Source organism: Gossypium raimondii, chromosome 6, assembly GCF_025698545.1.
Source record: "Gossypium raimondii isolate GPD5lz chromosome 6, ASM2569854v1, whole genome shotgun sequence".
Taxonomy (NCBI): Eukaryota; Viridiplantae; Streptophyta; class Magnoliopsida; order Malvales; family Malvaceae; genus Gossypium; species Gossypium raimondii.
In genome coordinates, this window is record NC_068570.1 from 35,334,063 (window position 1) to 35,347,835 (window position 13,773).

Genomic DNA, 13,773 nt, shown 5'->3' on the forward strand with positions numbered 1-13,773 from the left:
ACATATCCTCAAAATATTATATTCATAACAAATAGGGCCTACGAGACCCGATACTTACTTATGTAATTCAAAGCTCCATTTCCATTTTATTCAATTCACAATCTTTCATGTTCACAATTCAAATCAATTTCTCAATCCAATATATATATATATATATCAATACCACACTCTCATACTATGAAACTTTATTTTCCCTTATGAGCTTAAACCATGATCATCACATATCAAAGACAAATGTTCTTCACATTTCCATCACATAAACCGAATTAATCAATGCAACTCAATGATATAATCATCCATATATCATTATTATCACATATATATATGTCATGACTAAATATCTTAAACATTTGATCAATTGCTTTTTAAATACCGAAATAGTTTCTTCAGTACCAATGCGTATTTACCATTCAATTTAACATTTACCGATTATAATCGGGCATATGACCATTACACACAATTCTTTCATACATTTTATTGTCCTCCTCCTCCTCTCCATTCCACATCCTTTATGTATAAAACATGGTTAAATAGCATTATACATAATTTCACTATTCACTTATATTTAAATTCAAAGCTGTCTATTTGAGTCAGAGTCACAAAATCATTTTTATCCGAAGCTAAAGAGCTCCAAATTAAGATCCGTTAATTGCCCCTGAAACTATACTCACATTTATTCTTACCATAAAATTTTCATAATTTTTTTACTTGGCCAATTAGTACATTTTATTCTTTAAAGTCACACCTTTTTCACTGCTCAACATCTCTGACCTCTCTTCACTAAAAATGAATTATCTCATTGTACAGAACTCGGATGATATTTACGTTTGTTCCCTTTGAAAATAGACTCATTAAGGATTCTAACATATAAATTATAACTCATAATCATTTTTTACAATTTTTAATTATTTTCCAAAGTCAGAACAGGGGATTCCGAAATCAATCCGACCTTGCCTCACTAAAATTCAAATATCTCAAAATGTATAATTCTTTTTCTTTCTCTGTTTCTTTTATAAAAATAGACTCCTTAAGCTTTCATTTCATATCTTATTCACGCTCTAATTCAATTTCCACCATTTTTGGTGATTTTTCAAAGTCACACTATTGTTACTGTCCAAAACTGTTTTGTTGATAATTCTACTTTTTCATAATTTCACTTTTCACTTTTAATCACTATTCAATTCAAAATTCACTTTTCCATTTTCAAGTCAATATTCAATTCAATTCCACACATATATTCATTATTCAAATACACTTAATCGTTACATGATCTCATGTATTTTCACTTAGTCAATTTCCGTTGAACACTCGGAATATACACGGATACGTAGAGAATTAGCACATAAGTGTCACATCGATATGTAGCCGGTTACCATCGAAATGTAGCCGGTTACCATTGAAAAGTAGCCGGTTACCACCGATATGTAGCCGGTTACCACCGATATGTAGCCAAGCTACCACCGATCAATAACACCGAAATGTCCACGGCCCGCCACATAAGTCGTCAGTGTCGCAACACATGTTAGATCACCCAAGACCGGGACTCACTGTAACATCAGTAACACTAATATCTAGTGACATGTCACTTGTATCCACTTCTATTCCTAAGTTCAACTGGAATTTACACTTAACACTTTATTTTAAACACTTTATCACTTGAATAATTCATGAATAATTTTCCTTCCACATTCAATATTAATTCACATAACAAATATAATTCACAATTTATAAAAATATAACTATTATTTACACATAACTTACTTTGATGCAACAATATAAAAATTTAGCAATTTAGTCTTTAATCATTTCTTTTCTCCAGTCAAGGTCGATTCCACTTCTTTCTTGATCTATAATAACACATTTGAATTATTTAGTACTCACATTTATCAAAACAGTCCTTGACTCAAACTTTGGAAAAATTACAATTTTGCCCCTAAACTTTTGCATATTTACACTTTTGCCCCAAAGCTCGTAAATTAATCTTCATCCATTATTCTTATGTATTATGACATGCTGAACATTTTTCCCTTCTATGGAAACATCAAATTCCCACTCTAACACTTACTTATGAACATTTAGCATTTCTAACTTCATATTCTACCATAAAACATCAAAATAAACACATTTCACATATGGGTATTTTTCCAAATGTAAACCCTAGATTAAATTATTGCTAGAATAATCAAAATCAAGTTACCGGGACTCTAAAAACGTAAAGAACATTAAAAACGAGGCTTAGAATCACTTACTATGGAGCTTGGAAGATTGAAAACCCTAACAATGGCTTCCCCCCTTGCTGATTTCGTCCAAATGAAGAAGATGAGCACTATTTCCCATCTTTTTCCCTTTTAATTCATTTTAATTACTAGATTACCAAATTGCCCCTAACTTAAAAATTTCCTATTTCACTTATCTCATGCCCATTTTTGTCTACCAACTTAACCAATGGTCTAATTACCATGTAAGGACCTCCAATTTAAAGTTTCATAACAATTGAACACCTCTAACATGTAGAACTCAACTTTTTCACTTTTTACAATTTAGTCCTTTTGACTACATTGAGTGCCCAAACGTCGAAATTTTCGAACGAAATTTTCAAAAAATCATTCTGTGAAATCGTAAATCATAAAAATATAAGAAAAATAAATTTTTCCTTGTCGAATTTGTGGTCCCGAAACCACTGCTCCGACTAGTCCCAAAATCAGGGTGTTACACTTATCATAGGAAATGACATATCTAACCTACAGTCTGTTAAGACTTGGTTAGGAAGTTGTTTTTCTATGAAGGACTTGGGAGAGGCTACATACATATTAGGAGTCAAAATCTATAGAGATAGATCAAGAAGACTCTTAGGTCTAAGCCAAAGAACATACATAGATAAAGTATTGAAAAGGTTTAGTATGGAAGAATCTAAGAGATGATTTCTACCTATGGGACATGGTATTTCATTGTCGAAGGAAATGTGTCCTTCAACTTCTCAAGAAAGAGAATGTATGAGTAAGATTCCATATTCTTTGACTATTGGATCTATCATGTACGTCATGCTATGTACTCGTCTAGATGTATCGTATACTTTAAGCATGACGAGTCGATACCAAGTAGACCCCGGTGAAGGTCATTGGGTTTTAGTTAAAAAAATATCCTTAAGTACTTGAGAATGACTAAGGATACATGCTTTATATATGGAGTGAGGAAGAGCTAAGTGTAAAAGGTTACACTGATGCTAGTTTTCAAACTGACAAGGGTGATCCATGATCACAATCGAGTTTTGTGTTTTGCCTTAATGGTGGCACTGTGAGCTGGAAAATTTTAAAGCAAGATACAGTAGTTGATTCTACAACTAAGGCCGAGTATATTGCAGCTAGTGAGGCTGCAAAAGAGGCTATTTGGATTAAGAAGTTCATATCTGAAATAGGGGTTGTGCCTAGCATATCAGATGCTTCATTGTGACAACAACAAAGCTATTGCACAAGCAAAGGAACCCAGATCTCACCAACGATCCAAACATATACGTAGGCACTTTCATCTCATTCGAGAAATCATTGATCGAGGAGATGTGGAAATATGCAGAGTACCAATAGATGACAACATTGCTGATCCACTAACAAAGCCTCTAACACAGTAGAAGCATGATCATCACACTAAGTCACTCAGTATTAGATATATGATCAATTGGTCTTAGTGCTAGTGGGAGATTGTTAGACTATGCCCAAAGACCAATCATGAGATGATTGTAATCACATACTCATTTTTCCTTATTTATTAATATAAGGCATTGACATTATTATTTCAATTTCTTTTTCTGTGTATATAAATAAACTGAATTGTAATAAAGTCCTAAGAAAATATGATTATTCTTAAAAAGGTCCTTAGTCAAGTATTATTTTAAGTTTGGACAACAATAATGCATTCAAACTAATGTGTAGTTGACCGATGACAAAGATTTGTCATTGACATAAGGATTGTCATTGACATAAGGATGTCAAAATCAATACATGAGTATGTGATAGAGAACATTGGACTGACCTGCTATGAGTATGTTTCTTGGATTATTATATAATAGTCACAATATTACTCATAATAATAACTATGTATATGATCCTCAAACTTAAGATCATCATTGTCCAAACATCATGAGTCATATATTTTGATACAGTCAAAATGTCTACCATAACATGTTGTGCTATAGAGATTGATGTTGGATATACCACAATCCATGTAGTGGAATATGGTTGATCAAGATAGGATTTATCCCTCCTACATAATAGGAGTAATATCTTAGGCCTCATGATGGAGTGAGACTAGAAGTGCATGACCATGCTTAAACAAGTTGATATGAGATATCACACTTATTTGTTTATTGTAGTCAGCTTAGAAAATCAAATATGATCTTGGACTATACAAGTGTGACTATTCCATGACTTGTGTCCAATCTAGATACTAAGGATAGAATGATATAACACATGAAAAGATTATCATAGAAAGGTTATGTCAAATCACGACTTCTTCTAGCTTAGGTGGCAATGATGCATTGTTAGATGCCACTCATTGCTTGTAATGTTAGAAATGTTCTAGTATTACTATTAACGTTACAAGAGCCTACAGGGTCACACCCTATAGTTGAAACGAACAGAATCCAAATACATTTGGTATAGTTGTCACATGAATTAAATTAATTGTTAAATTAATTTAATTTAATAGTTAAACATTAAACACATTATATGTACAAACTTGTTGTACACAAATAGAGAACATAGATATAATTAATATATGAATTTGATTCATACAAAATATTAATTGTATATATTTTATGAATTTATTAATATACACAGTTATTTTAATTAATTTCGATCAAAATATAAAAGACATGAAAATTAATATTCTTTTGGAAAGAATATAGTTAATATATTAATTTGATTCATACAAAATATTAATTGTATATATTTTACCAAATTTATTAATATAAACAGTATATTAATTAATTTTGGTCAAAATATAAAAGACATGGAAATTAATATTCTTTTGGAAAGAATATAATTAATATATGAATTTGATTCATACAAAATATTAATTTTATATATTTTACCGAATTTATTAATATAAATAGTTATATTAATTAATTCCGTGAAAATATAAAAGACATGAAAATTAATAATTTTTGGAAAGAATATAATTTTTTTCTAACTTTCCATTTGCCTTCTCTATTAATAAGGGAATAATCCTGGTTTTCTTTTTTAATATGTGATATCAAATAGGATAAAGGATGATAGTCTCTTAGTGTTTTAAGGTTACCAACTTAATAATTTAAAAGGTCTAGCAAAGTTCAATAGAAAGTGGTTGTTCGTTTTTTACAGGGTGGACTACGTAAAGTCCGAGACGTTTTCGTTGTGGCTTGGAATCGACATCGAATCAGCAACATCCTTTCAACGTTTTCACTAAAGAAGGTATATTGTCAACCCTATTTCAACTTAATTCATTCCTTGTACATGGACTCTTGGCTGTGGATCACTAGAATACTTTTTCAGCTACGCCACGAGGCATACCGGTGGTCCCAACAATGCCTTGGTGTTCCTCTTGTTTATCAAAAGTTGTCTCGGTCTGACTGTGCTGCTTAACTAATAGGATTATGGATAGGATTCAAGAGTAGTTTACTAAGAACTTGAGTTATGTTGGTAGACTGCAACTCATTGAGATTGTGATCTTTAGTGTGTAAGCCTATTAGAGCCTTCAATTTCTAATGCTTAAGAGTGTTCTCAAAAAGGTTTGTCAATTCTTTCTTAACTTCTTTTGGAAAAGGAATGTTGGCCCAGGTCGAGGGGCTCGTGTTTGTTGGATGGCGATTTGTTTACCTAAATCTTAAGGGGGCTTAGGACTAAAAAATGTGGTAGAGTGGAATCAAGCTTGCATTTTGCAGCTTATCCGTGCCTTACTTGCACATGAGGGGTCTCTTTGGATCGCTTGGGTTAGTGAATATGTGTTGAAGGATAGGAGTTTTCTTGATGTGTCTCCTACTTCGATGAGTAGTTGGAATTGGAAGAGGATGCTAAAGTTGAAGCCTTTGGTTGCTGCCACTTCTCAACACTTTGAAAACTTCTTGATTGTGGGAGGCAATTAGAACTCGTGGTATGAAGGTGGAGTGGCACCATTTGCTATGGTTCCCTTTGCATATTCCCAAGCATTCTTTTATTACTTGAATGGTCATTCCCAATAGGCTCCCTACTTGGGATCGCTTTCTTGCTTTTGCTGTTTCTATTTATACTTGTTGCTTTTTCTGAATAGATGTTGCAGACGTATGATCACACTTTCTTTGAGTGCAGTTTTTCAAGAAAGGTGTGGCAATCGATTTTGCAGCTTTGCTCCATTCATAGGGCTGTGGGAACTTGGAGGCAAGAGATATTTTGGTGCTTACTTATTGCTATAGTTAAGCTTGCTTGGAATGCATATTTGAATGTGATATGGAGACAAAAGAACAAGAGATATTTTGGTGCATCGTTCTTAACTGAAGGTGCTATCTTGGTGCAAATTATGGAGGTTGTGTAATTTCATTTAGGAGGAAGTCTAATCAATAGTGTTAACCCTGTTAATGCTTCACTATGTGCCTATTGGGGTATCATTAGTTAATTTGTTTGTATAGCTTAAAGTACAGTTACTATACATTGATTTTGTTCTGTTGTAGCATTTTAGTTGCTTTTTTGGATTAATTGATTTCATCATTTATCCAAATAAAATAAAATAAAAAGTTGGAAAAAGAAATCGAGTTTCAATGGTAAGGCAATGCTTTGCCCGATTTAAGACAAGGACATAGTGGTAATGCTTATTGGAAATTTATGTTGCTATTTGTTTGACGGCCTTAATTCTCGACATTTTTTAAGCTGCTATTGACTTGATATTATATATAATGCAGAATAAATGGAAGATTCATCTTCAACTTACAAAGCCAGCTACTTAGCCTTCGTTAGCATGGGTAGTAGTTTGCAAGCTGCTGCTTCAAGCACTCTTTAATCTCTAACATAGTTCACATTTACAGTTGGAAATTACCCTTTGATTTATGCATATAAGAATTGATGAGGGTAGAACTTCTACCTCAAGCATTTTTCAGTGTAGTATAAACACCATCTACTACCAAAGGCAGTGGTCAGCAGTTATAAAACACAAGTGAAGACTTGTTTAGCAATAAATATACATATATGTTATTTTCTTTCTCCGTTTAACCTGCTTTGAGAATAAATTACAATATTTGTTTCTAAACTTATTTATTAGTGATTTATAATACCCAGTGCGAAACAGACTACTAAACTAATTATTCTAATTATCATCATCATCATCATCATCTACCACCTGTGGCAAGTGAATCCTGTTTCTGTCGCTCCAACGCTTATTCATTTTAAATCTCATGTTTGACATATTCAGACATGAAATAGTAATATAATTCTTGATAGCTATTCGACAGTTACACTCAAGTTCCAGTAACTTAGAATCTCATTTTAGGGGAAAAAAATAGTGAACAAACAAAAGAGGCTAAAGTAAATATCATAACACCAACTCCCAACTGACTAAACTCAGTTAATTGGGGTGAAAAAGATATTGGAACATCTGGCGACGATGATACCAGTAACTTGAAATAAAAGAAACAAAAAGCAATGAAATCAAATCAACGGTTCTTATATAGTAAGAAGATTACTTCAAAACTCAACAGCAGGAAGTTTCATGAAAGAATGGTAAGGTAGCCATGGATTATTTGGCAATGCATGTAGCGTTAACCTAATAAGATTCATAGTTAAAAATTATGACCACCCTGTGTCTAAATTACCAGGAGAAAATTAGGGGTACCATCTCAAATACCCATGAGAACCAAGGAATAATTAAAACAAAACAAGACAACCTTTGTTTGAAAATTTGAAGGTGCATTGTATGCCTGGACATCATTCCATCATGTTCTCCAAAACTTTATTTCAGTAGAAAAATTGGAGGTTGCAATTAATGATGATCATTGTCACCATGTCCATCTGGAGGACCTCCAGGGCCCACAACTTCCAACTGCCAATCATCGTAAAAAATAATTAGTAAAACCTACAATGCTGAAAACAACATGAGTACTTCAAGCATAGCAATGTCCTAAAGAAAGTATATAGTATCCTATAGCTCAGACATTTCCATCTCACCCTAATAGATGATTACTAGTCGCATTTGTTGACCAATTTACGGTGTTATAAGTAATGAAAACCAAGATAAATAACATTACATTCATATACATAAGCTACTAAATGCACGAACTGGTTGATCAAACACGCTCTAGACAGGCTTGCCTGAGAATAAATAAACAAATACTATTAATTTGGGCCATAGTCATTAACAATTAATTCAAATTGTCAGAGATTTTGGTGAATCGTGTATGGGCTAAGAGAAATATCTCAAATGGATATGGATCCAATGAATGCTAAGAAATTGAAATTTATATGCGAGCTTAATACATCTACTAAAAGGTATCTAATTCAATATATCCACTTACCACAAAATACTGTGAACAAACTGAGCACTCATGTGGTTTGCCTTTTTCCAGCCAAAACCAGACAACATCGTGTTCATCCTCTGCAGTTTTTAAACATGCAAATCAAATGGGATGGTATATTAGTTCAAGCAGAATGACTCAATTTTATATAAATCGGAGGAGGCACACAAGAACCAAAGTTAAAACTTAGAGAAGCATAAACAGAGAATTGATGAAAGAAACTTACCACCTACACCTCCTGGGCATCCAACTATTCTCTTGTTGTAGTAGGACTTAACGACAGCAGGAGATTCCTATAAGCAGATAAAATTATTTCTACCGTCAAAAGTCAAGTCATGACATCATTCTTGTGTTTCAAAATGATCAATATTTACAGTTTCTAGTAGGAAAAATATATCACCATATAAAGAGGCACAAATTCAAAATGATAAATTCACGAAAGAAGAGTATTAGTTACCCTAGATTTAACATAAATGGATGAAAAGACCTGGTTGAGTGAAGTAAGACGCAACATGTATATGTGTGTTTCTGTATGTGCCTTTGCATATAGATAAAATGAGGTTTAGATATATAATTATGATAATGGTCTCAAGAATTGTGCAATTTATCCTGCAAAACATGTAACTCTTTTCTTTTGTTGGTCAATATGGATGATTTCCCTATGATCCACTATTTGTTGTAGAACACTCAAATATGGGGGTGAGTATTTGATCACGTCAAGTTGAATCAAGTGATACAATTTCGAATTGGTCAAGTTGATAAGTTTTATTTTATCAACCAAACTTTATTTGAAATTTTACCAACTCTAGTCAAATAAAAAAGGATTTTCAAGTCGAATAAATCTATTAGAGTTATATAAATTTCATGCCAATTAAGAGTTCACTTCTAAAATTTCACTGCAATCAAATGTAGGTACATTATCACAATTTTTCCACTATCATAGTAAGTACCTAACTCTACTTTTAGCTATCAACAAGTGAAATAAAAGACAATAGGAGAAAGGTGAGAAATTACACAGAAAATGAGTCCTTTAGTCATTCTAAAACCATCAGCCAATCGTACTACAGATGACCTTTCAACCGATGACTTGATCAAAACTATGTACAACAGGTAGGGTTGAATCATAGTTAATTATTCCAATTATTTGAGTTATTCAAGTAACTTGAGTTGTACAATTCAAATCCGAGCTAAACTATTTATTCGAGATGATTCGAAAATTCGAATAACTTGAACTATATAATTTGACATTAGAAAATTTAATCAATTTTTTCGAATGGAATTGGATTTTGCTCACCCCTACTCAAATATTGACAAGTAGAGAGTTTGATATTATCTCATTTTTTACTAGTAAAAGTACAGCTAATGAAAGAAATTAAAGAGAACTACAATAAGATGGGCCTTTTTGTGCCTATCACCTTACAAAGAAGTGAGCCTAGACGCACCAAGCATGTAACTGATTATACGTGCATTGCACGCCTAGCCCTGAAGGACCTAAGGCGCTTTTTGTTGCCTAGGTGCACACCTTGACAGCACTGATAAATAACTTTGAAAAAATGATGTGGCAACAATACCAAATAATACACCCATTTACATCTTTTGCTATATATTTACTTACATCATGAAACATCAGAGCTTAAGGATAAACAATAGTTACAAGAGATAGCAACATCAGATAAAAGGTAAACCATTTAAATAGAAGTGCACATAAAGCCAATACTTTGCATACAAACAGAATAAAGCAAGCGGTTTATAGCAAAAGAAAAAGAAGAGAAGATGATTGTTAGTATTTGAAACGCCATATGACATCGCTTCCATATATGATGAGACACGTGATCTAATATTGGTTCTCAAAGTGTAATAGACTGTGAAAAACATTGAAACCCACACGAACCTTTGTGCCAAAAGGACCGACTGGATTGTTTACATCTTCAAGGATTTTCTTTCCCTAGACAAAACAAAGAAAAGAACACTAAATTCAGAATAAACAAGCGCAACTCCACGCATAAACTAAGAGGCAGTAAATTAAATTTAGTCATAATGGTCATAACAATAATCTTCAATACAAGAAATTTTGTCACATTTTGAAACCAAACAAAGAGAGTGAAAAAAGAAAACTCACCTCAAGCTCAGCCTGAAGCTCCTCGCGCTCATGACCAGTGGCGATAGGCATTACATCCTCAACCCTCTTCTTCACAGCAGTACCCGCTACACAATCCAAACCAATCGAAATCAATGTCGGATACACAAAATCTAGCTTTTAGCATCTTCTTCGGATATCAAAACACATTAACTAGTGATCCAAAATATTCAAAGCTTGAAATCAAAATGACTCGTTGACGAGGATCTAAGGAAATTAGAGTTACCTGAACCAGTAGAGAAGCGGCGAGTAAGGAAATAAGCGGAAGGGAATGGAGAAACGTGAGACTTGAAACGGAGCGGCGACGGCGATGGCGTCTTAGAAGCAGATCGGCATGGAACGGTGGCTAGGGTTTTGAAGGGTGAAGTCACTAGCCTTCTCCACATCTCTCAGAATTCAAAAGATCTTTAAGCTTTGGTTATTTTTATCTTCCAGGCCAGGCCCCGTCTTTTTCTGAGGACGATCAAAAAAAGCGATTTGCGTTTTTGGAGTCAGTGTTCACTGTTTGTTTGGCACGTGCCAAATTCGTTACATGTGCGAACTTGGTGGAAGTTTTGGAGGGTGAGCCGGTGAGGCTGCCGTTCGGGTTGGGACGGTTGCCCAGTGTCAGCGGGAAAATGTTGACTTTTGGTGATTTGTTGACTTGTTCTTTCTTCCGACTCGGTTTGGTTATTCTAAACTTGAGAACTGAGAGATGTCTTTTTTCTTTTTTTAGTGTTGATGTCTAGTTTGGTTTATATTTCTCTTATTTAGATTTAATAGGTATCACGAATCGAGTATCAATTCGAATTAATAAATTATGAAAAATTTCTTTGATAATTAAATTAAATTATGTTATTTGAAGATAATTAAATTTTTATTTTAAAAGATTAATAATTAGATTTGAGCCCATACTATTTACATCAATAAAAATTAATTTTACCATTAACCAAAGCTTTAATTTAATATAATATTTATATTTAGTTGTATTTAGCATGCTTCAATACATCCATCAGTTGTATATATTAATAATATTTTAATTAAGTTGGTGTCATACATTTAAGTCTTATTTGGTTACTAGTGTAATAAGATAAGGAAAAAGTTTATTTATTAGATATGTAGTACAATTAGGGGTGAGCAAAATTCGATTCGACTCGAAAAAATCGAAAAAAATTCGAATTTCGAGTTAAACGAATCGAGTTATTCGAGTTAATCGAGTTATTCGAATCAACTCGAATTTTTTTTTCGAATTTTGAGTTCGAATTCGAATAACTCGAATAATTCGAATAATTCGAATATCAAACTATAATATTTTACAGTTTTACCCTAAACTCCCAAACTTTTTTACTTTTTCCTCAAAACTTTTACTCCTTCCCACTTTTCCCCCAAAACTTTTACTCTCCTCCCCTCCCAACCCCCAATCTACCCAAAATCCATTTCCCACCAAAATTTTACTCTTCCATTAATTTTTTTTCAAAATTTTACTCTCAAAAACCCTCAAAACTTTTTATTTTCCCCCAAAATTTTTACTCCCTCCCACTTTTCCCTAAAACTTTTATTCTCTTCCCATCCCACCTCCCATCTACCCCAAACCCTCCCCCTCCAATTTTTTTTTAATATTTTCCCTCCAAAATTTTACTCCCCTATTTACTTTCCCTCAAACTTTTATTCCCCAAAACTTTTTATTTTCCCCTAAACTTTTACTTCTCACCCTTTACTCTCAAATAAAAAATCAAAATTATCAAAAAAAATCACTAAACATAAATAGTAATAATTTTATTTATATATACTATTTATATTATTAAATTAAATTTCACATTTTATATTATATATATTATTGAATTGTTTAGTCATATTGAATATATTATATTAAAATTGAATTCTTAATTATGCCATAAAATATTCGTGTTAAAATTTTATATTGGTATCAATTTCAAATTTTATTTTTAAAATAAATTTTATTAAAAATCATATTTTTATATTTAATATATTTTTAATTCCAAAATACATAGTGACAAGAATCCGAAGATAATTGAAACAACTAAGCAAACAAATAAGCTAACCAAGATATAAAAATTAATAAATAAATTATGAGGTGATGAAAGTTAATAAAAATTTGATTAAGGTGGTCAAATTTTATTACGATGGGTGACAATGGTTACAAGGACCCAAAATTATTTTTAAAATTTAACTCGAACAAATATATTCGATTCGATTCGATTCGAATTCCATCTCACTCGACTCGATTCGAGAAAACTTCAAATAAATTTAGGATGATAAAATGAGATTCGAAAACTCGATTAACTCGAAAATTTTCGATTCGATTCGATCGAATGCTCACCCCTAAGTACAATAGTTAAACATAATATAAATAATAGGCCTAATGGCTTATTTGGCCTTCTAACTTTACAAAAAAAATTATTTTAACTCTCCATTTAATTTTTCACCTTTTTTAACCTTAAATATATAGTGTTTGTCAAATCACCCAAAATGGATGGAAAAGTTAATGTTTGTTAACTTTGATGATGTGGTATACATGTGGATTGTCATTTAGATGTCACATTATCAATTAATTAATTTTTAATATTTTAAAATTAAAAAAGTTATTAAAATTATTTTAAAAATAAAACTATTAAAGTTATTTAAAATATATAAAAATATTTTAAAATTTTAAAATTTAATTAATTCCTAACATAACATACACGTTGAAGTTAACAAACATTAATTTTTCTATCAATTGGAAGGAAAATTAAATTGTTGACTAAAATGATTTTTTTGTAAAGTTGGTGGGCTTAAAAGCCATTATGCCTAAATAATAGTGGGTACAAATTTAAACTTGAAACTAAAAAATAGTAAAAACTCTTATAAAAATAAGACTTCAAAAAAGTTTCTTTCTCTTTCTCAAAACAAATCGTGTGAGTAACTAAAATTATCAATTAAATTAGCTTATTACTAACTCAAAAGCTAAAACATAGTGAAGAAATAATACTCCTACAAAATGTAACATTAATATTCTTAATATAATATATTTAAGCATTTAAGTTTCATTTTACTCATAATTTAATCTACTTTTTCTCATTTTAACATTATACACACTTCATGTGTTGTTATTAATTAGTTTCAAATTATACATATCTTTATTTATTAT

At 31.8% G+C, this 13,773-nt stretch overlaps 1 protein-coding gene across 2 annotated transcripts; it reads right to left on the reverse strand.

Moving 5' to 3' along the window:
• Positions 1-7,641: 7,641 nt before the first annotated feature.
• Positions 7,642-11,356, reverse strand: LOC105774345 (cytochrome c oxidase subunit 5b-1, mitochondrial). 2 transcript variants are annotated; one of them, XM_052631946.1, is made up of 7 exons: positions 10,873-11,356; positions 10,629-10,714; positions 10,401-10,454; positions 8,736-8,802; positions 8,510-8,589; positions 8,243-8,306; positions 7,642-8,037 (listed from the first exon to the last, which is right to left on the reverse strand). In XM_052631946.1, the coding sequence occupies exons 1-7, from the start codon at positions 11,030-11,032 to the stop codon at positions 7,994-7,996; spliced, it is 555 nt and encodes a 184-aa protein (XP_052487906.1). In that variant the 5' UTR covers positions 11,033-11,356; the 3' UTR covers positions 7,642-7,993. The 2 variants fall into 2 exon arrangements, with proteins under 2 accessions (XP_052487906.1, XP_012452265.1); XM_012596811.2 differs by lacking the exon at positions 8,243-8,306 and having other exon boundaries at positions 10,873-11,351.
• Positions 11,357-13,773: the final 2,417 nt, after the last annotated feature.